The following is a 27,664-nucleotide window of genomic DNA, read 5'->3' as shown; positions in this document are numbered from 1 at the left end:
TGGAGTCAGCCTGGGAAAAGAAAAACTTCATGCCATACGTGAAAGTTCTCACACCTCACAAATTAGACTTCACTTTCAGAAAAAGTTGACTGTGGTGTTTCTAATTATCTTTTTTAGAAGTTCCATCATGGTTAGCAGGTACTAGGCCTACTAATTTGACTCATATGTGGGAAAAACTGATTTATGCTGACTTTCTCTTTGGGATGGGATTCCCAGTTTAGAATCCTGAGAATACTAGATATCAGCCTACCATAAAATATTCCCAGTTTCCTTTCTCCTCCTTTCTCTAATAACCACCTTCTTTATTATTTTTCCGTGCAGGTTTTTCTTCCATGTTCACCCAATGTATAGTGTGGTGCTTTTAAACTAAGGATAAAAGGGGAGGTGGAGGGGGAAGAGAGAGGGTGGGGGGCGGGGGGGGAGAAATGGCCCAAACAATGTATGCACATGTGAATAAATGAATAAAGAAAAAAAGTAAAAAGAAAAAATAAAGTGTTCATAAAAAACAAAACAAAACAAAAAACCAAGGATAAATGCTGCTATAGCTTGAATCTGGAATGATCCCCCCAAACTATGTGCTCAAATTTTAGTTCTCAGCTTGGTGGTATTAGAGGGTGATGGGAGCCTCGTGGGAAGTCTTAGGTCTTTGGAGATACACTCTCAAAGAAGAATGTGGTATTTCAGTCTCTTCTGCTTTCTTTTTGTTTCCTGGCTGTCATGAGATGAGCAGCTTCCTCTACCAAGAGCTCCTGCCATTGTGCACTGCCTTGCCATGGAGCCAAAAGTGAGGGAACCAAGTGACTGTGGAGTGGAAGTTCTACAATTGTGAGTCAAAGTAAACATTTCCTCTTTTTAAGCTGATTATCTCAGGTATTTTGTTACAGTAATAGAAATCTAAGTAATACAAATGCCATGCAGAAAATACAAAATGTGTCTGCTCTGGATTCATTTAATCTCCCTGCTCTGTGTTTCCTAAGTCCTTTGTGGAAAGCAGCCCCTCTACTTGTACTAAAAAAGTCCCCTGTAAATGTTTCTCTCATTATCCACTTGTAAAAATCAACTTAGGACCATTAAAAAAAATCTCTTTAGCCTAAGCCTCTAGCACTCTGCCTAGCATAATGCAGGTGGAGGAACACTGTTAAATACATATGGTTATTGCCTTTATGATAATGTTTCATATCTTGTATTTGGCTCTGACCATGGGGAATTTTGTTATTTATAGGTCAGCCATTCATGGAGCAGTGGAAGCCATGTTCAACAGTAGCATCTAACTTAAAGTGGAAATTGAAAATCAAGAGTGAATAACAGGAGAAAGTTGTTTCAATAATTTTTTGTTCTTCATGAAATAAATTTGATTAACAGAATTCATCTTTTTTCATAATTCTCTCTCTCTTTCTCTCTTTTTTCTGTGCTGTGTTCCAAACCCAGGGTCCTACATCTAGTAGGAAAACACTCTGCCATTGAGCTACAACTCCACTCCAATAATTCACTTCTGATGCAAACAACCAGCACTGTCATCATTTGGGGTATGTGATGATTGAAAAATGATATAAATTTTTCAGCTTTTAGGATGTTGCAAAACGCTTATGGACTTGTGAAGTGTCATTACTGCTTCCCTGGAACACAGAGCTACATGGAGAATAACTGATAATTTGTTAATGCTTACAGGAACAGACTTTAAAATGCAAAGAAAATCTGAATCTGTTGGCTGAGCACAGAGGGTCTGTTACATAGGCATTGGTCTGAGTGAGACACAAAGTTGTCACTTCCATGGGATAAACTACTTTTTAATAAAGTCAGCTTTACTGCCAAGCTCAGGACATAAAAGTAAACTCACAGAAAATGCATGTGAACACGACTCTAAGGTATGCCATGAGTGGCAACAGTAAGTTTTAGAGACTGACGCTGACCCCAGTCACTTTACAAGGTGACATATATCTTGTTCTTGCTTAAGAGTGAACAATTTGTGTTGTTTTTAAACCACCACATGCCTAAAGTGAAGTAGACTTTCGATTGTATTGCACTGAAAGTGTATTATTTTTTTAAGTGAATTATGTTGACCAATTTTATTCTATTGGGAGACCACAGCAAGGATAACAATGTCTGTTGGTCTTTTATAAAACCCAGCATAGTGGTGGGAATGCAAACTAGTACAACCACTCTGGAAAAAAATTTGGAGGCTTCTTAAAAATCTAAACATAGATCTGCCATATGATCCAGCAATACCACTCTTGGGTATATACCCAAAGGAATGCGACACAGGTTATTCCACAGGCACCTGCACACCCATGTTTACTGCAACACTATTCACAATAGCCAAGATGCCCCACTATTGATGAATGGATTAAGAAAAGGTGGTATTTATACACAATGGAATACTACTCAGCCATGAAGAAGAATGAGATCTTATCATTTGCAGGTAAATGGATGGAACTGGAGAACATCATTCTGAGTGAGGTTAGCCAGGTTCAAAAGACCAAAAATTATATGTTCTCCCTTATGTTTGTACTTTAGATCAAGGGCAAACACAACAAGGATATTGGACTTTGATCACATGATAAAGCAAGAGCACACAAGGGAGATATGAGGATAGGTAAGACACCCAGAAAACTAGATAGCATTTGTTGCCCTCAATGCAGAGAAACTAATACAGATACTTTAAAGTGACAGAGGCCAATAGGAGAAGGGGACCAGGAACTAGAGAAAAGGTTAGATCAAAAAGAATTAATTTAGAATGTAACACATGCATACAGGAAAGCAATGCGAGTAAACTCCCTATATAGCTATCCTTATCTCAACCAGCAAAAACCCTTGTTCCTTCCTATTATTGCTTATACTCTCTCTTCAACAAAATTAGAGATAAGGGCAAAATAGTTTCTGCATGGTAGCCAGGGGGTGGGAGAAGACAGGGAGGGGGCGGGGGGAAGAGGGGAGAAATGACTCAAACATTATATGCACATATGAATAATAATAATAAAAAAAATCCAGCATAGCCAGGTGCTGGTGGCTCACACCTGTAATCCTAGCTACTCAGGAAGAAGGGATCAGGAGGATCGTGGTTCGAAGCCAGCCTGGACAAATAGTTTGTGAGACCCTATCTAAAAAACCCTTCACAAAAATAGAGCTGGTGAAGTGGCCCAAGGTGAAGGCCCTGAGTTCAAACCCCAGTACCACACACACACACACAAAAGCCAGCATTGTGTGGTATTTCAGTGTTACTAACAATTAAAATGGAGTGGGAAGAGAGAAGAATGGGCAGATACAAATGGAGCTACAATTTATTAGATGTTATTTTCAGTGTCTTCTTGCCTAGAAGAATCAGTTGATCACAAGTTTTCTTCTCTGAAAAATGGGGATAGTGATATTATGAGTCTCACCTGACTGTTATGGGGATTAAGTGAGATACTATACGTGACACTCAGCACACACCTATTACCCAATACAGGGTGATCATTAATATTAAAATTAATGAAATGAGTGATGAAGTAGAGAACAGGAGTGTTTTGAAATCATGTCAGTGATTTTTTTATGATGAAACATATTTCTAAATATTTTGTTCCATGTTGGAATCTGAGAAAGGACTTAGTAGGAGGAAAATGATGTGATTTTCTTAGTGATAATGTAAGGAGTTTCTTGAGAGAGTAAGTTCACATAGGCTTGCGCACAGTTGATGGCACCAAGCGTGTGACTCTAGGTAGAGCCATGGTTTCCTCTCCGTTGTCATACTCAGAGCTATCTGGAGGTGTGAAGTTATTGCATGAACTGGGTCTGATGATTATCTCCTATTCTTTTAAGTGTTCATCACCATTTTTGCTGCTATAATGAATTTACTCCTGCTGCAAACTTTAGGTCCTCAATCTATGTTAGTATCATAAATCTGCTATATCATATACTGCTTAAAATTGATGGTCATTTCATTGCTAGATTGGCCTATAAATTTATATATATTTACCATATTCAGAATGAAAACATTCGTTGAATAGAAGCCAATGATCTCAAGTCAAGACAAATATAGACAATAAAGACCATATAACTTAGGAACAGCTGATAGTATGTACTAGATCACACTCTCTTGCCCTAATCCAGTAGGGGAACCAATGGATACTTTTTTTTAATAAAAAGAAGAATTCAAAAGACTGCTTACTGCCATTGAAGAAGTTCAGGACAGTGTTTGCCATTCTTTAAAGAATGTATTTCAAAACATATCAGGTACCATGTGGCTCTGAGTGATACTAATGAATGGTAAGTGCAATACTACTCTACTTAATAGGATGCTAAAAACCCAGTGGCATGCTGGGAGAGTACTCATGCATTGCTCTAAACACAAATTCCCAAGTTGCACCATCACCTTAAGTGCATCATCATAGACATAGCTGTTGTCATGTTCTTAGTTTCTGCTTAGGATACCCGTAGTGGTATTGGTGTTCAGCATCTTCTAGGAGAAGAAGTTGGGGAGAATTATAAATCCCAGGACTCTTGATGGTTGCTTATCCTTGGACTCTAAGAGAAGGATCCTAACTGCAGCTGTACCAACAATTGATTTTGGCAAATCATTGTCTTGAGTGTTAGGTATTGGTCTCCTAAATATGTGTATTAATTTTTATTATTTCATAGAGTACTTATTGGGATGAAATTTGATGTCTGTGCAAATGCTTTAAAAAATAAATATTTTGTAAATAACAAATAGCCGTGAAAGCAACTGAGATAAAAGACCACAGAGTCAGTAATACTAACTTACTTAAATGTTTTTGGATTGCTACCATCTGGTCCCATTACTAGCTATTTGTCAAATAGCTTATAGGTTTATTGCTTGGGTCCAGGACACATTTTCTACAGGTTAAGGCCTTCATATGTAGGATACTGAATTTAATATGTAGATTTTCTTTTTGATGGCATATAAGCAACTTGGCTCTGATCAACTATAACTTGTAATATTTCTGTCTTTTATCTTACTATGCTCATTTTACTTCTATCTTACACATGGCCACACTTGATTCAATGTCACTTTAGTTAGGAAAAACTACTCATGTCTTCCACTCATAATCTTCCTCAAGGTGATCCACATGTCTAACAAGCTTCTCTGTCTCTGTCTCTGTCTCCCCTCTCCACATTTCTTCTGAACTATAAAATTTAGCACAGTGTGCTATTTCTAAAAGAAGTCCTTCATAAATTGAGGCATTTTTACCATGCCATGCTTTTTCATTGTGCCCATAATATATAACCCCCCCCCACATACACTTATACTTCCTTAGGCAATTATGCATGGATACAGTAGTTTTCTTTTGGGATTAATAAACAACACCTCTTCAACATAACTTGCTGCAAACAAACTCTCTACTAGAACACTCTAAGTCAGAAGCCAACCAAATCAAAAAGTCCAGAACTGGGGGAAAAGGGAGAGAAGAATGAAGTGGAGACACATGTGAAATAAGTCTGTTGATTAGACAGATACAGAAGGTGAATTAGCCATGACACAGCTACCATCCCCTTCAATGCACTGCTTTTGTTTTTTCATTACCATGGGAGCTCCAGTCACCTCCAGGGAAGTCTTTGGCATAGACCAGGTTACCCACTCTGCCTCCCAATGGGTGTAAGATTAACCTGTGTGCTCAACGGTTAATAAAAGTTTTCTCAGATACCATCCTATATATTGATATTACTGTGAGACTAAACCAACTGGAATGCTATCTACTTGAGAAAAAGAACAAATTTTCATAACAATCAACTTATTTACATACAAGTTTGGCTTTTTTTCTCTATAAATTGTGTAAAGGCAAATGTTAATTTGAGGGTTATCAGGTATCTGGTGAGTTCTAAGTTGTGTGAAGGGAATGAAAAAGGAATCTATTAGTAGTGTGTCACCTTAGGAGATAGCATTTTCATTCAGCTTTGCTCCCCCAAAGCCCACAAACTGAGTTTCAGTCAACATGGAAAAGGTAACTTCAAAATTATGCTGTGCAAGGAGCTAATCTGACATGGTTCTGAACAGGCTTATACATTAAATGTGACAGTGATTGAGGACTGCCAAGCCACTGCTGTTGGACCAAGCCAAAGGGACCTTCAAAATTCAAAGAAAGAAGAGTAAGTTTTAAATAAGCCTCAACCAAGCTTCCATTTCTATCAGATCTCTTATACAAAATAAATTATGTCCTTCATAAAAACTGAATGGCAAGTAGGCAAACAAAACTAGAGGAATGTCAACCCAACCCCCATAGACACTAATGAAGATGAAATAAACGTGAATAGCAATTTCTCCACACGAGGGTGAAAATCAAGTGCAACTGATTTGTTTTCCCAGGAAATGGTGCATGGTATTAGATTTAAATATGTTTGCACAGACATAGGGAATTCAATTCAAAGGAGAGTACTCTGATATTTTTACTAAAAAATTCACTTAGACTATTGGAAAGCTCAATTATTTATCTTGTAAAATAAAATGTTCCATGTCTAAGTCATGGTACTTCATATTGCATGTTCGTCTTTCCCTTTGCTTGGTCAAAATTTAATCAGAAACTCTCTCAGTATTTAGGGACCAATTTTATATTTTCCCTAAATATAAAATTTCATATTTAGGGAAATGGACTTTAAAAAAAAAAAAAGAAAGAAACAAAAAACTTTAGCCTGGAAGTGCTGCTATCTGACTCTTATCTGCAAGTGTTTTCAATGACAACAAAGAATTATTAATCAGAGTGGAATAAAGAAGACAATGGCAATATTTGGCATTGTTTTTAAGAAAAAGAAATAAAGTACAGGGGTAAGGAAATCATGCAGAGGGCTGGAGGTGTACAGTGCCTGCCTAGCAAGCATGAGGCCCTGAGTTCAAACTCCACTAGCACAAAAAAAGGAAAAATCATGCAGACTCTGGAATATAAGCATAAACCCTGAATGTATGCTGAAATGGAAAGAAATGTGAAATACTACCTCAATAATGTTATTGTGAACAGCAGAAGGGTGTACCACCTGAAAAAGATAGTTTTAAGACAGCAAATTTTACACAGTGTAAGAAATATTTTCCTCTACAAAGGATTTAACAGAGAAAAATACACAGTAAAGATTAGAAAAATACATGTAAAGGTAATGTTAGCAATATTAGTAATGCAAAGAACAGAGCTTGCCAGTCTTCAAGAAGGACTTGAAAATTAAGGTCATACAACAAATATAGAGCTTGTTGGAGTAAGAACGGAAGACAAAATGATCTAAAATTACCTAGTAATAGTAACATAACAGAAATAAGACTTAATAGACATGTGAGAAATGGATGGAGTACTTGAATGTATTAATAATAGCAGATAGAATTAATGAGCGTTGAAAAGGAGAGGTCAGTCATTAGAATATAGACAGGAGGCTAAGGAAATTGGAACCAGAGCCACGCCCAGGGAGGATCAGGAGAGAGAGACGCTTGCCACAGGAAGCAGTTCAGTGGAACCTGGACATGCAAGAGGGACTCAAAATCCATGTCATCTATAAAACTGTGTTCAAATTCCATCTCTTTCATTGAGTCTTCTCTGAATACTACAGTTCACAGTCAGTTGTTTTTATTTTCCTCTTATGTGTGAAAGATAAAGATTCCCTGCACCACTATTAACTGCTCATTATTTTGGAGAGCTTAGGATATTGTCTTCTTATAAATATTGCTCTTTGAAAATAGTGTTTGGTTGTTGTATTTATTTTCATTCTTCATGGCTGATACTGTAATTCTAGAAGCAGGGTAGGTTTCCAACTATGGAGAAACAAACCACCTTGCTTTGTTTGCAGACACATAAATTACACTAAAAAGAGTAAGATGACTTATGATGCCATCTACAACTCAGTGCTAGAGGCACTTTTTGTGGCCTTGAAAATGGGATGGGGATGGGGGAAATCAGCCTCAAAGGAAATATTAGTGTAGTCAAACGTGAAGGCAAAAGGAAAGCATGCAAGGCAGAAAAGTCAAAAAGATGATGTGAGAGAGAATGACATTTCTTTTCTGTGTTGCTTTTCTTTTCTGTTTTCTTTTTGGAGATAGGATCTAGCAATATAATTTAGACTGACTTTGAACTCACTATCCTCCTGACTCAGTCTCCCAATGCTAGGGTCACAGGTGTGCACCACCATGCCTGGGTATAGAGCAAGAACTCCTTCTTTATCTTTTCTTTTCTTTTTTGTGGTGCTGGGAAATCAAACTCAGGGCCTGAGTATGCTAGGCAAGAATTGCTCCATGGAGATACATCTCCAGCCTATTTTTTAAGTTATAAATAGTAGCATGGGTAGCACGAGGGGCCTCTTGGAAAACACACTGAACAAGATATTTTTAGATGCTCAGTGATTAGCCCACAATCATGCATTGAATTATGTTGTAAGTCTTCATTCTTTATACTAACTAGAAAAAAAAACTTTGCTTTTTGTTATCATTAGCTTTGGGCATCACTATTTTATGATGCATGGCATTTAAATAAATCTTAAAATTACATGTACCAAGGGGGAAATTAGAACACATCCCAGCAGCTGAAACGAAATCTCTTTTTTCCCTCAACTATAAGTCATAGTTAATGTCCATGACTTGGCTTTGTGTTAATGACCTAGACTGCTTTCTCCACTTCTGGCAGACCCTAACTAGTTGCAGTGGTAGGACCCCTCTCGCCCACAGTGGCAGCATCAGTAGTACCTTCCTCATCCACAGTGGCAGCCTGATGTAGCTGCACTGATGATGTCAGCAAAGCCCATGTCCCGCACCTGCCAGTACCAGGTGGGTAGAAAGCCAAGGCAGGGGCAACACTTCCCACCTCACAGATCCAGTGTCTCACATCCCCACTAGTGACAACAACTGACTCAGAGAAGCACCTTCTACAGCCACTTGTAAGTGGTACCAGAAGGACTGTACTAGTTGCTCCTAGTCAGAAGAACAAAATGGGCTAAAATAGCAATGCAAGGACTCAAAAACTAGACTGCATCGGGAATGACAGCTTACAAAATAGGCTAGAGCCTACATGCCAAGCCAAAACAGGGACATTGCCTACTAAAATAAGGGTGGCATTCTCAATGTCCATTTTTAAAGTCTGCATAGAAAATGTTCAAGACAAACTCAAGCATAACTCCAAGAATCACAAATGGATGAGAAAAGACAGTCAACTGAAACTAATACAAAAAAATTTTTGAATTATCTGACAAAGCTTTTAAAGCAGCCACCATAGATGGATGAAAATAGAAATTAAAAATGGAAAAAATCAAGTGATAGAGATTAAAATCTTGTGGTCATAAGCTAGAACAGTGGAGTTGAGGATGGATTCTTATAATTTACTAAATAATTCAGTAACTTGGAAAAATAGATCAGGTTTTCTTATTCACCAACTTGGAAGAAATTCTTGTAAAACTACAAATTATCTAAATTAAAATAATATGAAATATATCACCCAAATAATCCCATCACTACAAAAACAACTAAATTTGTAATTAATATTCCCTTGAGAAAGATCATCAGGCCAAGTGGTTTCACTGGAGAGTTTTACTAAACACTTGAAGAATAATTGACACCAAAATTTTATACAACCTCTTCCAGAAAACAGAAGAGGGGATGCTTACCAACTTATGTCATGTGGTCAGCCTCACCCTGATAGCACAACCAGATAAAATGTACAAAAAAAGAAAATTATACACCAGTACTACTCATAAAAAAGACCCAAAAGTCCTCAATAAAATATTAGAAATTCAGATAAAGCAGCGCATAAAAAGAATTATATACCATGCCCAAGTGGAACTCATTCCTAGTATGTAAGACTGGTTCCATATTTGAAAATCACTTAATAAAAATATACCATACTCCTAGCCACTTATTTCAGAGAAATAAAAAAATGTATGTTGACATACAAACCATCACACAAATATTTATTGCAGCTTTATTCATATTAACCAGAAAGTAGAAACATCCCAGAAGTCTGTCAAAGAGTGAATGTATAACTGAACTATAGTACACTTATGCCATGGGATAGTGATGCAGTATACAGCAACACAAAGTAGCAAAGAACTGATATACACACACCTAAGTTGATTTCAGAGGAATTACGCTGATTGGAAAAAGCCAATCTTAAAAGCTACATTGTGTGATTCTGTTTACATAACATTTTTGAAATAAATTATTGAAATTAGGAACAAATCAGTGGGTGACAAGGATTAGTGGGTGACAATTGTACCATTATTGGTTTTCAATTTGAAATTTGTACTCTATTTAACATTGGGGAGGTTCGTGAGAATATTTGTAACCTCCTTGTATGTTCCTTTGTAACTTCTTATGAATTAATAACTATTTTGAAATAAGCAATTTTTAGAATGCTTTAAAAAGCACTCGGCTATTATATAGAACAGACTTAATGGTATCAATGTTGTCTTTTAAGTTGTGTGCATTAAGATACAAAGACAAGGAGTCACTCATTCCCAAACATAAAAGGGTCTTAGTAATCAAGAAATAAAATAGGGCAAAATTTCATTATCTGCACGTAGTATCTTTATAGCTATAACAAATATCATAGATATAAAGGGAATATGTAAATAATTACTGCAGGAAGAATATTCAAACTATAACGGGGGCAGGTGGCTAAACAATGTATACACAAGTGAGTAAATGCAAAAATGATAAAAAAAATAGAATAAAAGAGAAGAATCAGGTAAGTAAAATCAAAAACAAAAGAAGAGCTAATGATAAATACCTCATTTAAAAAGGAGTGTAAAGGACTATCATGAGCTAGCATGTACCAACACGTTGTACAATCTAGAAGAAATGAAAAAATCCCTCTAGTTATACAACCTATGAAAACTGAATTTGGAGGAAATAGAACAGTAAAATAATGAGCAAAGAATGTAATGAGAATGCAAAGCAAAACCTCTGGGTGAGAAGAGAGAATTTAAGCATTCTAGAAACAGAATCTGAAAACATAAATTTGTATCTCTTTATTTTTGTGTCAATTTGACAAAACTTTAAGGAATGACTTGAAACAATAGTGTTTTCTATTACTTTTGAAGGGCAATCTCCTTCTCTTGAAAAAGTACTATTTAATAAATATTATAAAACATGATTTATTCTGTCTTTGTTCATGTGCATTTTGGACAGAAATTTTTTAAGGATAAATTAAATGATAGTTCAAAGCATTAGTGTAAATTGAAACATTCTTATGCAAATCGGTTAAGGTTATGTGATTTTTTTTTTCTGTATTAACAGGAAATCTCACTTATAATTCAATGTTGTAGGCACTGAATACAGACAGGAAACCAACCAGTCATTGGATACAGATGTAATTGTAACTTTGTGTCAATTTAGAGCCAGAATGGAGGAGGGAATCTCAATCTAGTAATATCAAGCTGGAGTTAGCTAAATGGATAATTTTAGTTTACATGGATTTGTTTACTTCCATCTCTTCAATATCTCTAGAGTAATTCAAAGCTGGTGAGGTAGGCCAACCCTTCTGAATTGCCTCCCACCACCTGGTCTTTTATGAGGTTGGCTCAGACTACCTTTGGGAAGGAAAGGAAATGTATAGTTATTTAGAATTCATGATTCCCTAAGAACTGGGTTTCCTGTACATGAAGATAAGACTGTATGAAATAGGTGTGATTCCCATCTTGCAGGTAAGAAAAGCCAGACCTGAGTCCACAAATTTGGTTCTAAGTCAATTTTTCTTGACTCCAAATTCTACACAAATTCTCCACACAAAAGTATGGTCCCACTGAATTTAGTCATATTTCAACCTGAAGAAAAGAATTTTTGATAAAGCTCACTTCACTTTTAATATTCTCTCTGACTCAGTTATTCTTATGTCACAGAGGAATGTTTATGATTGAAAATATTTCATGAGAAATTCCATACTACTGACACGAAGGTGATCAGTATGATGGTGCTTTATACAGAGCTTAACCAGTTTTTCATCCAAATTGTTCAATAGCTAACTGCTATTTCTGTGGCATTTTAACTAAGACTGTATTGGCTTGCTAAACAGCACTCCCCCAAATTCTATTATTAGAATCCAGTAGTAGGTGGACACTTTTTTCTGCCTTGTAGACTGGTGGTAACACTCCAAAAATGCACAGAGCTATGACAAATGCACAGAACACAATGACTTTGTTATTTTCAACCATATTGTGAGAGAAGGAAGTGTTTTTATGTTTAGTAGCAGTATTACCCTTTAAATCAAGAGGCAAAATGATTGCTTTACTGTTAACAGAGTAAATGTTTGTTTGATATGTATTTGAAATGAGTCACACATGTTCTCTGAAACAGCTTGATACCAAGAGAAAACATTTATGAGTTTTCACTCTAGCTCACGGATAATTAAAGCCAGTTGGTGTCCCATCTTTCTTTAACTTGGCTTCCTCTTATTATAATTGACCAAGGAATTAGGTACCTATGTAACACATCTGAAAAAGCATACATATCTGCATATCCATATGCACATACCAATGTACATTCATACATGGTTTGCACATGTATGTAATATGGCACACAATCTTGATAGATTAAAATCCAAACTATGACAATTACAATTTGTGCTCTGCTACTGAGTAAGGTCTATGTGACGTGCAATTTTAAAATTACTGCACTAAAATTTTCCCTTCTGGATAGGATGGAGTGAGTAGCTTGAAACCCATGTGAAAACAGGAAATCTGGGTAAAATATTCAAAAGGGACCAGAAGTTTAAAGGGATCAGAAGACTGCTGAAGCAAACAAGGTGTAGAAGGTCTAAGAGTCTAAAGAGCAGAGGACCCTGGCAGGGTAAGGGAAGAACTCACAGTTGCTTGTGTTGATTTGGGGCTCTTAGAATTCTGAGACAGGACTTGGCCTGGTAAGAAGGCCAGTGCTGGAGGTTAGCGTAACCAGCAGACAGCTGAGGAGTCTTGAGAGATGTAAGTGACAAAATATATACTTGAGGATCTCAAGAACTCAGCCAATTATCCTGTGACATTTGTCAAATTCCGAAGCTGCAGGGTCTCCAGGGAAGGAAAAATAAAAAAGCTAAGCTGAGAAGCACCCTAGATTTCCTGCAGTCTTATAGGACTGAGAAGAAAAATATTTAAAAATATTGGTGTTCAAGACCTGCCAAAGGAAAGGCCTCACTTGAACACACTAGGTTAAGTGTTTCCTAGAGATACCACCAGTACACCTCTATTTCTGTGAGATCCAGGAGTGAGTAGCTCATACATTTCTAAGTGGTTAAGGAAAAAGTCAAAAGAAGGATAATATTTTGCTACAGGAAAATACATAAAGTTAAAATTCTGTATCCATAAATAAAGATTTATTGGAATACATCCATGACCTTTATATATTGACTTTGGCTGTTTTCTCACAATAAGTAATTACAAAGAGACTGGATGACCTACGAAGTCTAAAATATTTACTACCTGGCCCTTTACAGACAAAGTTTGCCCACCTGCTCTGCACTGTTAGATGAAAACCTTGGCAGGCAAATGTCCTGGAACAGGGGCAAACTGCAGATGCAACTGTGTCTTACCAGAGCTTACCTCACCACACTTTCGCTCAGTTCTGGATTGGGATAGGCTAATTAATTTTCAGTCTATTTGCCTAGCAGAGGAAGGGGAAGTCTTGGCTAGAGAAAGATGCATCCTCTGTAACACCTACAAATTTTTTTTAAACACACTTTATGTACATTCTAAAACCCAGAAAATTGCTACACTAACTTTCTGTGTCTGGACTGGTTATGTGATACATGACTGACTTAGCTGGCAGGCTCAACCGTGATCCATTAACACCCAACATTTTAAACATGCAATGGGAATCTGTGCTATTTAAAAAAAAGAAAAATAAAGCACAAGTAACAATGTTACCTAAAAGCACTTCTGGTGGCAAGAAAAGTTAAAATATGTGAATAGAATTAAAGTATTCTAATTATTTGGATGCTAGTTTCTATTGTGCAACATGCCAATAATATATGGATTATAGCCTATGGATTATTTATCTTGTAGATAATGAAAACAAATAGCAATTGACCAGTTATAAATAATTCTGAATTATAAACTGTTTTCTGGGAATCTATTTTCCTTTTCTTTCTTCTGTGCTTTTTTTTTTTTTGTGGTACTAGTGTTTGAACTCAAGTGTTTGCTAGAGGGTTGGCACACCTCCAACCCTTTTTGTTTTCAGGTTATTTTTTAGGTTGGGTCTTGCTTTTGCCTGGGTCAACCTTAGACTACAATCCTCCTACCTGTGCCTCCTGAAGAGCTGGGACTATAAGCATGTACCATTAAAACTGGCTTATTTGTTGAGATGTGGTGTTGTCCCCTTTCTATATTCACCCGGGCGTATCTTGAACTGTGATTCTCCTGGTTTCCAATCTGTATCTCCCCTGTAGTGGGATTATAGTATGATCCACCTTGTCTGGCCCTTGGGCTCATTTTTCAATGAGTTGTGGTCAACAGGACACTGGTATCATATTTTAAGCATCTACCACCCCAAGATGGCAGACAAATGCAGATAAGCAAAAAACTGGCAACACTGAACTATTATAATTAAACAGGATTTAAAATTTTGAATTTAATAGCTTTCTAAAATGAAAGGAACAATTCGAAGGAGCAAGCTAGCTGAGAAGTTTAATATGTCACAGACTGTAAAATTGCTAGATTTGTTTTAATTAGGATATACTAAGGTTTTACATTTGTGGCATAAGTAAATTGTAAGTCTAAGTTATAACAGATCAGGTCATTTTAATTTACAACTTACCACAATTTGCAATGCACGTCTTATTGGTGTCAGTGAAATGTAATCTAACTGTGCTCAAAAGCTCAGGCCATACAATAATTTTATAGATTTCAACCTCATACAGTTGTACTAAGACACAGAAGGGATAGAGATATGTTATGAACATAACATAACATAACATAACATAAATATAGATACTAACTAAAAACTGGATATTTATGCATTTATCTATACATAAAATTAAAATTATATTTTTAATTTAACTCAGTGTATCTAGCATGTGATGGGTTGCCCTGTAACAGACCTGCACAATTTTATTTGAAAAAGTTAAGATTGTTGTTAAACTAAAAGGATTTTTAGGATTAGAGAGGTTTTTGCAGTTGACTTCTTGAAAACTTTTTTAAAAGTTTACACATTTTATCACTTTTATTACCTTTAAGAGCAACTCCACGATAGATGTCTGTGAACAGGCTGTGAATATGGTCAAGTTGTAAGTCATCAGAACACATCACTTATCATTTTAGCTCAACTATATAAGTATTCTTTCAACATTAACTCAGCATTTTAAAAAATCACAAGGATCATCAGTTACAGATTAAACCTGTATAATTTATTAATTGAAAAACAAGGTTTACATTCATCTGGTCCTTTAAATTATTGTAAAAATTTTCTTCACATGCATAAAAACAGTCCATTTTAAGCAAGTCTATACATACTGAGAAATGGAAAATAGGATGGATAATCTAAGATATTCATCCAATTAATTAGTTCTTTTATTTAAATGTTTGATTAAAGAAAAAGTATGTTTTTTATAACACTGGTTCCTTAATAATTGGCAGAATGCTATGCCTTTGAATACAAATCCAAATATTATTCATAGTTCCACAATACTATTTTGCTGTGCATCATAGCTGACTCCAGCTAAAAGATTGGAGTTTTCAGAGAGATGTATTGCAAACAAAAAGTCCTTGGTAGGTGATGGAAGGTCAAGCCAGGAGTCAAACAACCAACAGAGATGACAGAGATGTGATATTCACAACAGTCTCCTCAGAGAGAAAAGGCAAAACCACATGGCCCTGCTGAAAGGCTGCGTTAATTCTCTCTCCTATTTGAGCATTAAATATTACATTTAGAAAATTGTTCCAACTAGATTATCACTTCTTTAGGTGAGTCCCACTTTTCAGAAACACAAACATTCTCAAAGTGCATTGCTGAAACACCATAAAAACTTAATAACCTACCATTTTCTTTGCACTCTTCTGGAGGTTTAGCCTTTTTCGCAAGTCGGGGATCCAGCCATGATGTTGTCTTTGTGTTATGGCTGAAAAGAAAAGAGATCACTCTGAACAGACACATACTACAAGGAATCAAGTTTATTCCTTAAGAGAAAAATAAGCGGGGTTAGTCCAACAAAATTGCAATCGATACACTTAATTTGCTTACTGGTTCTAAGTAGCCCTGAAGGAGGTGTAAGAGTAATTGTGCAAGGCAGCTGTAAATTTGGCAACCTCAGCTCCCTGTCCTCAAAGCAGCTATTTTTATTAAAATCAACTAGAATGTTGCCAAGTTAACCTCATTGAAAATGCAGAACTCATCCAGAGCAAAAGGAATTTATTACAAATACAGGATTCTCCAGTTGGAAGAGCACAGTCCACAGACTCTGTTTTCCTGAGTCCTGCAAAAGCATTATTTTCATCTGAAACCTGCCCTTTTCATAAACAATTGTTTTATTAACTACAGAGCTGACAGAGGCAGTACAGAAGTGATGCAAATTACAGCATGTTCTTGTGGTTCCTACATTTTCTCAAAAATGATTAATAGCAATTTCATTAGCTCACATTAGGCTTACTTACTCCTAAACAATTTCAAGCCAGCTAAAAAGGTAGAGGATTTAAATCTGCATTCTAATGTTTCTGGGATGGAATTTTCAGGAATTAATGAAAAGATACATTTTCCTTTTAGAAGGAAAAATCTTTTCTTGTAAGTCTTTTGCCAGAAATCTAACAAGCAAAAGAGAGATGTTTTCTGAGGAGTGTTTCTCAAGGTGGTCCCAGCATCACCTACACTGAAATTTCCTGGTGGGCTTGTTAGCAGGGCATTCTGGGTCCACACAGAACTAACAAATCAAAACCTTTTGGGAGAGGAGGTAAAAAGTCTCCATGATTGACAAGCAGTCCAGGGGATTCTCAAGCACACTGTAATTCAGGAACCACTCAGGGCCCAATGGGGCAGAGCAAGCCTATAATCTCAGATACTTTGAGGGTGGAAGTAGGAAGCAGTTATATGGCAGCAGGGGACAAAAGTTAGCATGACTATCTCAAAAACAAGCTCAGCTTGGTAGCTCATTCCTGGGGTCCCACCTACTAGCAAGGGGAAGTAGGAGGATGGAGGTTTCAAGTCAGCATGGTCAAAGTTAACATGAGACATTATCTGAAAAACAAGAAGAACCAAATAAATAAATAAATAATTTTTAAAAGTACCCAATTGTTCAACTGCTCATTGGAACTAAAATATTTACTCTGTACAGCTGTGTCAAGGGAGCTCATTTGTCAATGGAAAAATTATTAAGAATACAAATTTGTAGGGGCTTCAAGGCACAGAATGTACAAAGAGGCAGGTGTGAGAAGGTGTGATGTTTATAGAGACCAGTCAGAAAGACAGTGAATGGAGCATTCATTGAAGGGAAGAATGGAAAATCGAGTGGAAACAGAAATTAGGACCAGATAATACGGGTACTTGGGCCCAGCTGTAAGGAAGTCAGAATGTTAATGGTGATAGACATTGTGCATGCATATCCTCTCCTCAATGGAAGTTAGCTATATTTTACATCAGTCACAAATGTTAGCTAGATAATCTCATGAACCGACATGTAAGAAAATTCCCTCTGGCAGTATAGTTAATAGCAAACTTGTAGGGACTTAAGATACCCCTTAGTGAGGGAATTTTTTGAGCCAGAATGGAGGGAAGATAGAGCTAAGATGGACTTTGGATCTTGAAATGCACTTCCAAGTATTGACGCCCTTTTCCAGCAGCATTTTCTGGGTTAACATCCCACCTGCCTAAATGTGGGCCATGTTTGATTTAAGAACTGAGAAATTAAGACCTGTGGGTTATACTAGACCTTGCTCTTGAGGAAATTCCTTTTTGTTTCTGTGTTTTATACAGGACAAAAAGGAAATCTCCTCCATCACTTTCCTCACGTTAATCAGCTCTTAAGTGACTGATGCCTCTGAACAGGGCTCTAATAATTTAATCAGATAAAGGCTATGAATTCCATCAAATAAATCATCAGGAAAGCATTCCAGCTTTTATTTCCCTCAATTTGACCTCTGTGATGTCTGTTGGTGCTTCATTATCAAGTTTCAGGAGGATACAAAGTATAGCAGGCATTTTCATCTGCCAGCCCTCATTCATATGATGTCATTGTAATCCAGTCGTTTCTTTTGAACTGAAGACTTGACACTCATGGATGCAGGTTCTGACTATATTGAATGTGGGGATGGGAACACTGACTTCAGGGTTGCCACTCTCAGTTTTTAAAAAAGAAAGATAATCGCTTTAAAATACTTTGTATGCACACACCTCAGTATGTGTGTGTGTGTTTGTTTGTGTGTGCCCATGTTTCTATGAGCTAGAGAAAAATAAAGGTTGGGAGGTGGGCAAGGAAAATAAAATTTCTCTTCTTTTTACCCACACCTGCTTCTTCCAAATCCTTTCCCCATTCTGGAGAAAAGTCATTTCTAGGTCCTTCAAACAAATTCACAATGCAAATGCATCTATGCGTAAGTATTAAGGGGCCATTAGCATGCCACTGCAGGGAGTAAAATGACCATTTCTGTACCACACCACCATAGGTCTCAAATACTGGCTAATTTAGTCGAGAACTGCCAGCTTCCTTGCTTTCCTGAGTTTATATAAAGCATTTCATTATAGAATAAATTTTTTTAGGTTGAACTAGCATTAGCAGTGTGTCACTTTAATACATTTTGACAGATAGAGTCTCTTATGGTTAACAGCATTTTTAGCTGCTCTTTAGAAGTGATTCTGAAAGACTGTGGGCAGTAGTTACCTCCAGTAATTGTCTTAAACCTCACATGAAAATGCAGCACAGTAGTTTTCAACACTGGCTCTCACCAGCTTTGTAATTTGCAAGCTCCTCCAAAATGTCTTACAAAGCGGATATTTTTAATGCATTTGGGAGACAACAGACCAAATAGCTTTTCTGCTTCCCATAAATTATGTACTTTTGAACCTTAATAATTCCATTTGAAAATAGGATTAAATGCTGGGCAGGAAACTGTGTACACAATGCAATCATTGAGGGATCTCTTGCAATCTGCATAGTACCTTTCCTCAAGTGAGGCAGTGACTTCTTTTCACTTTTCTAGCTGGGGTGGATTCAGATGCATGACATCAGTTTTCTGTATCTGCGCAGTTGTGTGTCACCACAAATGACATGAAAAGGAAATGGAAAAGCTACATAATCTTATTTTGCATTACATATGTGTGTATACAAATATATACATATATGTTTGTAAATGTATAAACATATATGTATATGTGTGCATATGTAACATATACGTATAATCATATTATTATTGTACGTATATAATATGTATTATATATCATATCTCTCTCTATATATATTAGCACAGAAACATTTCTTATTGTATCTGGAGAATTGGAATATATATTTTCTAGAAACTTTGAATCACACTAATATATTGGTTGAATCTAATGTCACTATCACGAAAAATGAGAGAACAAGTGGGGAAAAGTCAATAGCTATTTAAATTCAGTCAATGTCATATTAAAAATTAGGATGAAAATGTAACACAAATGATTTATCCTCTGGGTATGTTCAAAATTCTTTCCTAATATTGAAGTATGTACTGAGTCTATGTGGAGGACTAGAATAAACCAGAACTGAGATTTCATTCAACTTGGAATTCTAGTTTAAATTCATATCAGGATGGCCTTGAAGATATGCATAAGCTGACCTGTAATGAATCAGAAATTTCTGTACATTTTGTAAGCTTAACCTTTGCCAAACTGACAAAAACAGCAGGTTAAATAATAACATCTTATCTTCTGAGAAAACATTCTTTTCATATAAAGTGTGCTTCATCTCAACAGGAAAAGCTACTGATACAGCACAGCACAGTGCTGCAAAGTCATACTCGCTATCTTGCTCTTCTTGGTGGTCTACTGTCAGGAACTCAGTAGAACTTTGACATAGATCTTGTCATTCAATGTGAAGAACTTTGTGGCTAAGTATCATTAACTGCATTTTGTAGATGGGGAAACAAAGGTTGAGAGCAGTTGGGTAACTTGCCCAAGGCTAGGATCCTAGTCCTAAGAGCTATTGTAACTGAATCCCAAGCCCAAAGTATAGGGTCTGAAGACAGAGGCATAATGAGCCAGACACTGCTTTTCATTATACAAATGCTTCCTTTCCCTTCTTCAGGTGGTAATCAAGGATCTAGTCCAAGCTCCTGCCAGTCATTTAGAGCACTTTAGCCACTATTTGAGGGCAGTAGTAACTAAATTCCCTTGGAAGTGTTGAGTCCCATGAGCTTGGTAGATAATATGTTAAATTGTATGTGCATAGAAATGAAGAGAGCACTGTGACTGAGAAGGCACTCACAATATTCCTGGAAAAATGTTCTCTATTCAATTCATTTTCAAATCAAAATGAATTAGGCTTTAGAAGCTGTAAGGGCAATGTGAAAGATAAGGCTTGGGCTACAAAGCAGTGGGGGAGTGTTTGCTTCATAGGTATGAATCCCTGTGTTCAGTCCCAGAAGCATCAGAAAAAAATTAATAAAACATGCTGTCAATGGGTAGGGTACTTATTTATTTATTTATATTGCTATTTTTTAAATTTAATTTCATCATTTTTACTTTTACTTACATGTGTATACATTATTTAGGCCACATATTCCCAGTAGGGTATTTAGTAGGACCAAAGCTTAAATATTTTCTTATAGTTCATGACACATTCTCTCCTCCACTTCATTTTTTCATTCACTCTGATTTTCCAGTTAGGATGTAATCCCCTTTCTAATTTCTTAGGTCTGTATAAATGGACCCTTAAGAGTGATCCAACTCAACCTAAGTTTAAGGCATGTTTTCCTTTCCATTTTCTGTGTTTCCTTTTCTTCTTTCCTTTCTTTATTTAGCCACCAGGACCAAAACAATGCTTCCACTACTGCATGAATATTGGAAGTCTTTTCTTTCATCAGCTGAAATTCTGTGAGTGTAACAAGAAACTTTTTATAAATAAACGTTCCTTTCATTTTCGCTATAAATTATAACAGATCTTGGAGTCAATAGTTATTCAAAATGTGTGTGTACATGAAGGTTTCAAGTGTAGTAGTTTTATAGGCTCAGAGACAAAAATAATAGAGATCACTGATTATATTTTATGAATTTTTAAGCAAACATTACTTTTAAATGTATGCACATTGATTATATTTTATATTATTGCCAATAAAATCTTCAGAATGATTATGTCATTTCCAAAAGACTTCACCTTCCTTCTATGTCATCCTTCCAAAAAGAACTACCAAAGGGAATGATTGGATATGCATAATTGATGATGAACACTGGAAATTTCAAGACTCTATTTATTCAAAGATTCACTAATATTTTGTATTTCTAACAGGTAATCTACATATAAAAATACTGCCAATGACCTCTGTAGTGTTTGTTTTCAAAAACACATTCTTACATTTTTTCTTAAGCCTATGAGTCTGTGCGCTTGCTGTGGCATTGCTTTCATGTATGTAACAAAGATTTTAAAAAGAGGTTTTACTATAAATATTGTTTTGAATATTGTGGATGCATGTTTCACATTATTTTGTCTAAAACACTAATTTTTCTGCTGGGGATACTATCAGAATTTTGTGCAGGCATAAGAAAAAATATAAATATATACAATATATTTAGTTTTCTTATACTACATATTACTGAAAGTAAACTTAGATGAGATTTTTGTGACTGGTGGCCATATGAGCCAAGTCTAGAATGAGCAAGTGTTTTCCTGGTGGTGTTGTATCTCATTAAACTGATTTTGTATTTCTTTCCAAAACATTTTCAAAGTGCTTTATCTTCCATGTAGTAACTGAAAAGTTTTAAATTTGTGGGCAATGATCAAACAAGAGAATGAAGAAATAGCAACACAAGGAGAAACACAGACTTACTTTGAGTTTGTTTGAGTTTAATAACAAACTCAACACTGACAAAGATATGGAAACCATGTATAGTCATGTAAATCACAGATGTGATTCAAAAACCTACATTAAAAATATATTACTTCACATGACATAGTATTCACTGCCATGCAGAAAGATGGTAGTAGACAAACAGGTTCTTGTTGTGGTTTTGTTTTTTGCCAAAGCAATAGCAGTCTCTTTTGTGTCACTAACTAAACTGACTCCAAAACAAAGAAGTAATTTAATGGGATTCCCAAAGCATGTCAATCCAGATTAACCCTGTGGCAGCTCTTCTTTGTGGAACACTTAGCCTCTAGAATAATGAATTTCTGGCCAAGAAACTTATTAAACAAATACTATTTGTAATATACAGTTTACTTTGGACAATGTTGGTTTATAAATTAGAGGTCCTATGGGACAGTGGGAATGGCTTTGGAGTGACAGAGCTATGGCGCTTTGTGAATGCTAGTTTTTCTAAGGATGCATGAGAACCTCATCTATCAAATGAGGATAAATCAAGTCCTTTGCAGGGTGGTTATGATAATAATGTATGTAAAATAGGCATCATGGTAAATTGGTTAAGGGCAGGAACCCTGCAGACAGACTATACCCCATGAGAGCATAAAGCCTATTAGTTCATTGACTATTGAATTTCCATGGTTGAAAATGGTTTCTACTACATAGCATGTGTAAACATTTGTTGAATAAATAGAATCAAAGAACACCGGCTTTGCCACTTCCTCCTTACAGGACTTCTTGGCAAGTAGTTACCAATTTCTATAAGCTTCGGTTTTGTAAAGTGAGGATTAAATGAACAGTGTGAATATTTAACATAGTAGCTATTTCTATTAAGGTAATCTGAACACAGAAAAAAGTAGGCACTCAATATATGATAAATCATCCAGATTTGCATATTTCTCATTTGAATTTATAGTTAATGTTCTGCTTATATTAAAAGATAATACAAGGGGTGGCAGTGTAGCTTAATGGGAGAAGATCTCTCTCACATGGGAAAGCCCTGTGTTCAATTCCCAGCACTGCCAAAACAACTCAAAACCTGTTCTCTTCAAAATATAATATTAATATTGATGAAGATAATGCTATGAGTCAAAGAAACTACTAGCTTTACACAATATTATGCATTTGATAGTCTTTTGAAATTGCTAAGCATAAGCCATTATTGCTATTTAAAAGCATGTTTGGAAAAGTGCACTCATTCATAATTTAAAATTATGTTGTTTAAAAGTATTTATCAGATATTCACCTTTTCCCATTAAATATCATTATAAATTATAAAAGAAATCTGCTTTTATCATTCATCAAAAGAAGCAGTTTGAAGAGTGTGGAAAACATAACTGGCTATTGAGAACAACTGCAGAAACCAAGACAAGTCTTTTCAATGAAAAACTTCTAAAGGACTAAGGTGTGCAAACCACTGGGCAATCCCAAGTAAATCAATTAATATTTCAAAACTTGTTGCAGAGAAGACAAATGGAATTACTTGTGACCTTAATTCAAAACCCATAATGTTTATTTCTATCTTGAAAAAATATCTATCTATTATCTATCTATCATCTAGCTAGCTAGCTAGCAGAGTTCAAATTGGAGTTTTGAAATCAGGGCCTTCTTCCACTTCAGCCACACTCCTAGTCCTTTTTGGTTATATTTTATTTTTCAGGTGGGAGCTTGTGCTTTGTTGGGGTAGGCCTTGGACCAAGATCCTTCTACCTTAAGTAGCTGGGATTACAGATATGTGTGACCACACTGATCCTTAAAAAATATATTTAAAGTTTATGTTTCAGTGCAGAGTTCTCTTCTATTTAGAAATAAATTTATATGAACAAATTTTATACCTTCCTTTTATGTTACTCTACCTTTCCCTTTTCAAAACATTTAAATGTTTAATTTTATTTATTTATATAATGTCTCCTTTTACATCTTAAATAATTTATCCATATTTAATTGAAAAGTAAAAAAAAATGTACTCTATTCTTGAATATCACTAAGATTTTAATTCTAAGCTTTTTTTCCTCTGAATAGTATCACAAAATTCAGGTGTTGTTTACAACAATTTCTCTCTCCGCCCCAACTTGATAACAAGTGTGAGGGCAGGGACAAATCTTAGGAATTTATGAATGCCAACACTGGTTGACTGATTGGAGTAACAGAATCATTTTCCTAGATTCTTCCAAGCCTGGATAGAGCCTCATACACAACTTCTGGCTTCTACAGTCTCTTTTCTTCACAACCATAAAACTTGACACAGATAAAAGTGGAAAGTTCATTTTACAATCACAAAGGAAGAAGGTTTTTAGATTGCATTATTGGAAATACTGTCTGGATATAGTTCTTCAATCAACTTATGCTGGTTTTCTTTTATTATCCCATATATCTTTATTCCCCATAATATATAATCAAAATATATTGTTCTGAAGATTAATTGGTCTGAACATCAATGTATGACCTTATAGCTAAGATTTATATTTTGACTTCTAGTTTATAATGATGTCATTTGTGCTTATTAACATCACCATTATGTTTCTAAATACACATGTAGTGAGGATTTTTTAGTTGGTCATATTTTACAAGATTATACATAACTTCCTCTTTTCGATTGATTGAGAAAAGATAGCTCTGTGTCATTATAGTAAGAAACAATAAGAGATTTTTTAAAACACAAGGGACTCTATTCTCTTTAAATTTTTAGAACATTTGCTGAAAGGTGAATGCTAGTGATTCATTTTCTGAAAAACACTGCAATTCTCATCTGTGTTGGAGTCAAGCAGAGCACCAAGTAATTACCTGATTATGTATTCCCTCGGCCACATGTATCAAAGTTTCCAGCTTCATGTGAGAATTAAATATTGGTATGTGGTAACATTTCAATTTCACAACTGAGTTCTGCCCATGGAGATCTAAGTCATAAATCACTCTAGGTTGGGACAGGGAATCCAGATTTAATATTTTTCTTGAATAATCAGAATTTACCTTTTTTTTTTTTTTAATCTACTGCCAACACTGAGAACTTCAGTTTCTATTATTACTATTTTTTTTCTCTCTGGTCCTCATATGATTCTGAAATAAAGAGTTACTGTGTATTTATAATATTTTTAGTTTTTATTATTTCTAATGAACATTTTGGTTGTTTTATTCACATCAGCAATTCAATTTCAAGGCTAGCCCATGCAAAAAGATAGCAAGATCCCTTTCTCAACCAACAAGTTGGGTGTGGTGGAGCACATCTCTGATCCCATCTACACAGAAGGCATAGAGAGAAGGATCTTGGTTCGTGAGTGGTCCAAGGCCAGCCCAAACAAAAACAAGACAAAAAAACTCAAGACCCTAACTAAAGCACAAAAGGCCTGGGCATGTGACTTAAGTGGTAGAGGACCTGGCTAACAAGTGAAAATCCCCAAGTTCAAACTCTAATGCAGAGAAAGAGAGAGAGAGGGAGAGATGCTTGCCTTCTTAGTGACCATTGTTATTGATTTTAGGCTATAATCACTTAATTCATTCTTTGACATATGTGGCTGTATTCTAGGACCCTTAGCTGTGTTGACATTATCCCATTATTCGCTCACAAACAAAAGCTATGACCAGAAATAAAAATGCTATGATCTCTGTAGTAATGTTCAAAGAAATGTCTGAAACTCACTCAATGAAGTAGACTTCACCCTTCTCTGTATAGGCCATTTCCCAGTTATCAGGCAATGGGTCCAAGTCCTCATTCTCCTCAGGCTTTGCTGGCTTTGTATCATCCATCTGCTCCTTTTCCTCTGGCTGAGTGTACATGGGTGCAGGATAAGGCTGGGAGGGTGTCTCCCCTGAGGCACCTGCAGTCTTGTCTTCATGTTCACTGGATTCTGTAAGAACAAGAGCATGTGTCAATCACTCCAGCCACAGAAACTGGAAGGAGTATGGCATATGCCATACCAGGGAATACGCACTGTGAAGGCTAATAAGAAATATGTTTGAAAAAGCATAATTGCAAACACCTTGGATCATGAGGTCTATTTAAGTTTTCTCACTTATTATTCTTGTCTGTCATTCAACTGATTGTTGTTTACTGAACTGGGATTTTGAAGGTTAAAATGTAAGGACCATTCTCAGTACAAGTGTGGTGGGCAGAATAATGGCACTGTAAGGACGTCATGTCCTGATGCCTAGAACAGCATAATATTACCTTGCATGACAAAGAAGATTTGCAGATGTGATTAAATTAATGAACTTGGGATGGGAATTATCTTTGATTATCCAGGTGGGCTTATTATAGTGCAAAGACCTTAGAAGTAGAAGAGGCAGGCAGAGCAGGGGGGTAAGAAGATGTGAGTATGTAGAATGGCCAAGGACTGCCATGTGGCTGGCTATGAAGGTGCACCATGGGACCACAAGCCAGGGACACCCCCACATTGAGATGCTGGAAAAGGAGAGGACGTGCCTTCTTCCCTAGAGACTCCAGAAAGGAAGGCAGCCCTGCCAGCCCCTTGAATTTACTCACCCACTGAAACCCACTTTGGATGTGCAATCTGCAGAACTCTAATCTAATGCATTTGCATTGTTTTAAGCCACTAAATTTGTAATCTGTTATAGCAACAATAGAAAACTAGTAGAACAAAAGTGAAAATAGATACATAACTTGAGAGATATGACAACAAGTATGGAGGGCAGGCACAAGAACCCCAACATGCAAATAGTATTCATTACATAGTGAAAAGGAACCCATGGAGAAGAAAGAAGCCAACAACAAATAGAGGAATGTTTACCTAAAGTGAAGAAATATTTGAACTTGCATTAAATTGGAGGACAGATCAATGCAACAAACCCCATGGACACATCTAGTTGAAATTTCCATAGTACAATGTTAAAAAGTAATATTAGCAGCTTCTACCCTGAAGAAATGTGGTTACTTATGAAGAAGAAGGAGGGGAGAGAGGGAGGACGAGGCACAGAAGAGCAGCAGAATGTTTACCCGTATACTTTAAGTTTAATGACAGAATAGGGTAACATCTATACTATCTTGAGGGAAACAATAAGTGAAACAACCCAAGAACTTAACTCACTGTGATAGCATTTGTCCAGGTAAAGAAAGCCATTTTTAAACATGCAAAGTTCTGAATGAATACTACCCATGTGTCTTATCTGAGGAGAGTATTTGAAGACTGTTTCTACCTATCACATGATAACTGATCAAAACACAGATCTCAATATAGAGGGAGAAAAGGAAAAAATTAAAAGTAGGTAGAAATAAATCCTCTATATGAAGGCTAATTACACTTCAGGAAATTTGTAAGGTGTGTTAAAGACAGGTTCTTGAAAGAAAAGTGCTATATGGAAATCTTATAGCATGGATTTTCTCTGAGCTGTCTGTGGTTTTCTTTTCCATTTAGCTTTTCTGGCATTATGAACAGAACCTGAGTCTTATTTTTCAAGGAAGAGTAGAGTAGGCACCATCTATAAAAAGAAATATCTTATAGTAAATAAGAAAAATATATTGTAGAAGTTCCTATAAGAGGGTAGCTTAGTACCAAACTGGACGGAGAGCACTATTGAGATTCAGAGGGACTGAAATATATCGAGAGGCAACATGAGGACAAGGCAGCCATGTTGGAAATATAAAATTCTCCAATCATTGGAAACAATCAATAGTTTCTAAAATAAAAAAACCACATTACTTTGACTCATATATTTGAGAATATATCCTCTAGAATTAAGGACATTATTGGATAAAGATACTGTACTTATTACAGTATTGTTTGTAGCAATGAAACCCTGG

The 27,664-nt window shown here is 36.0% G+C and overlaps 1 protein-coding gene across 6 annotated transcripts in view; it reads right to left on the bottom strand.

Moving 5' to 3' along the window:
* Magi2 (membrane associated guanylate kinase, WW and PDZ domain containing 2) overlaps positions 1–27,664 on the bottom strand; it is a 1,413,820-nt gene that overhangs the window by 453,191 nt on the left and 932,965 nt on the right. For all 6 annotated transcript variants that reach the window (XM_074064888.1, XM_074064889.1, XM_074064891.1 and 3 more), the window contains exons 5-6: positions 25,547–25,754; positions 15,916–15,995 (exon numbers count right to left, since the gene is read on the bottom strand). In XM_074064888.1, coding sequence (XP_073920989.1) covers positions 15,916–15,995; positions 25,547–25,754 — 288 coding nt within the window. The remainder of the gene's footprint in view (positions 1–15,915; positions 15,996–25,546; positions 25,755–27,664) is intronic.

Source organism: Castor canadensis, chromosome 2 (assembly GCF_047511655.1).
Source record: "Castor canadensis chromosome 2, mCasCan1.hap1v2, whole genome shotgun sequence".
NCBI lineage: Eukaryota > Metazoa > Chordata > Mammalia > Rodentia > Castoridae > Castor > Castor canadensis.
This window is presented reverse-complemented; position numbering and strand designations above follow the sequence as displayed.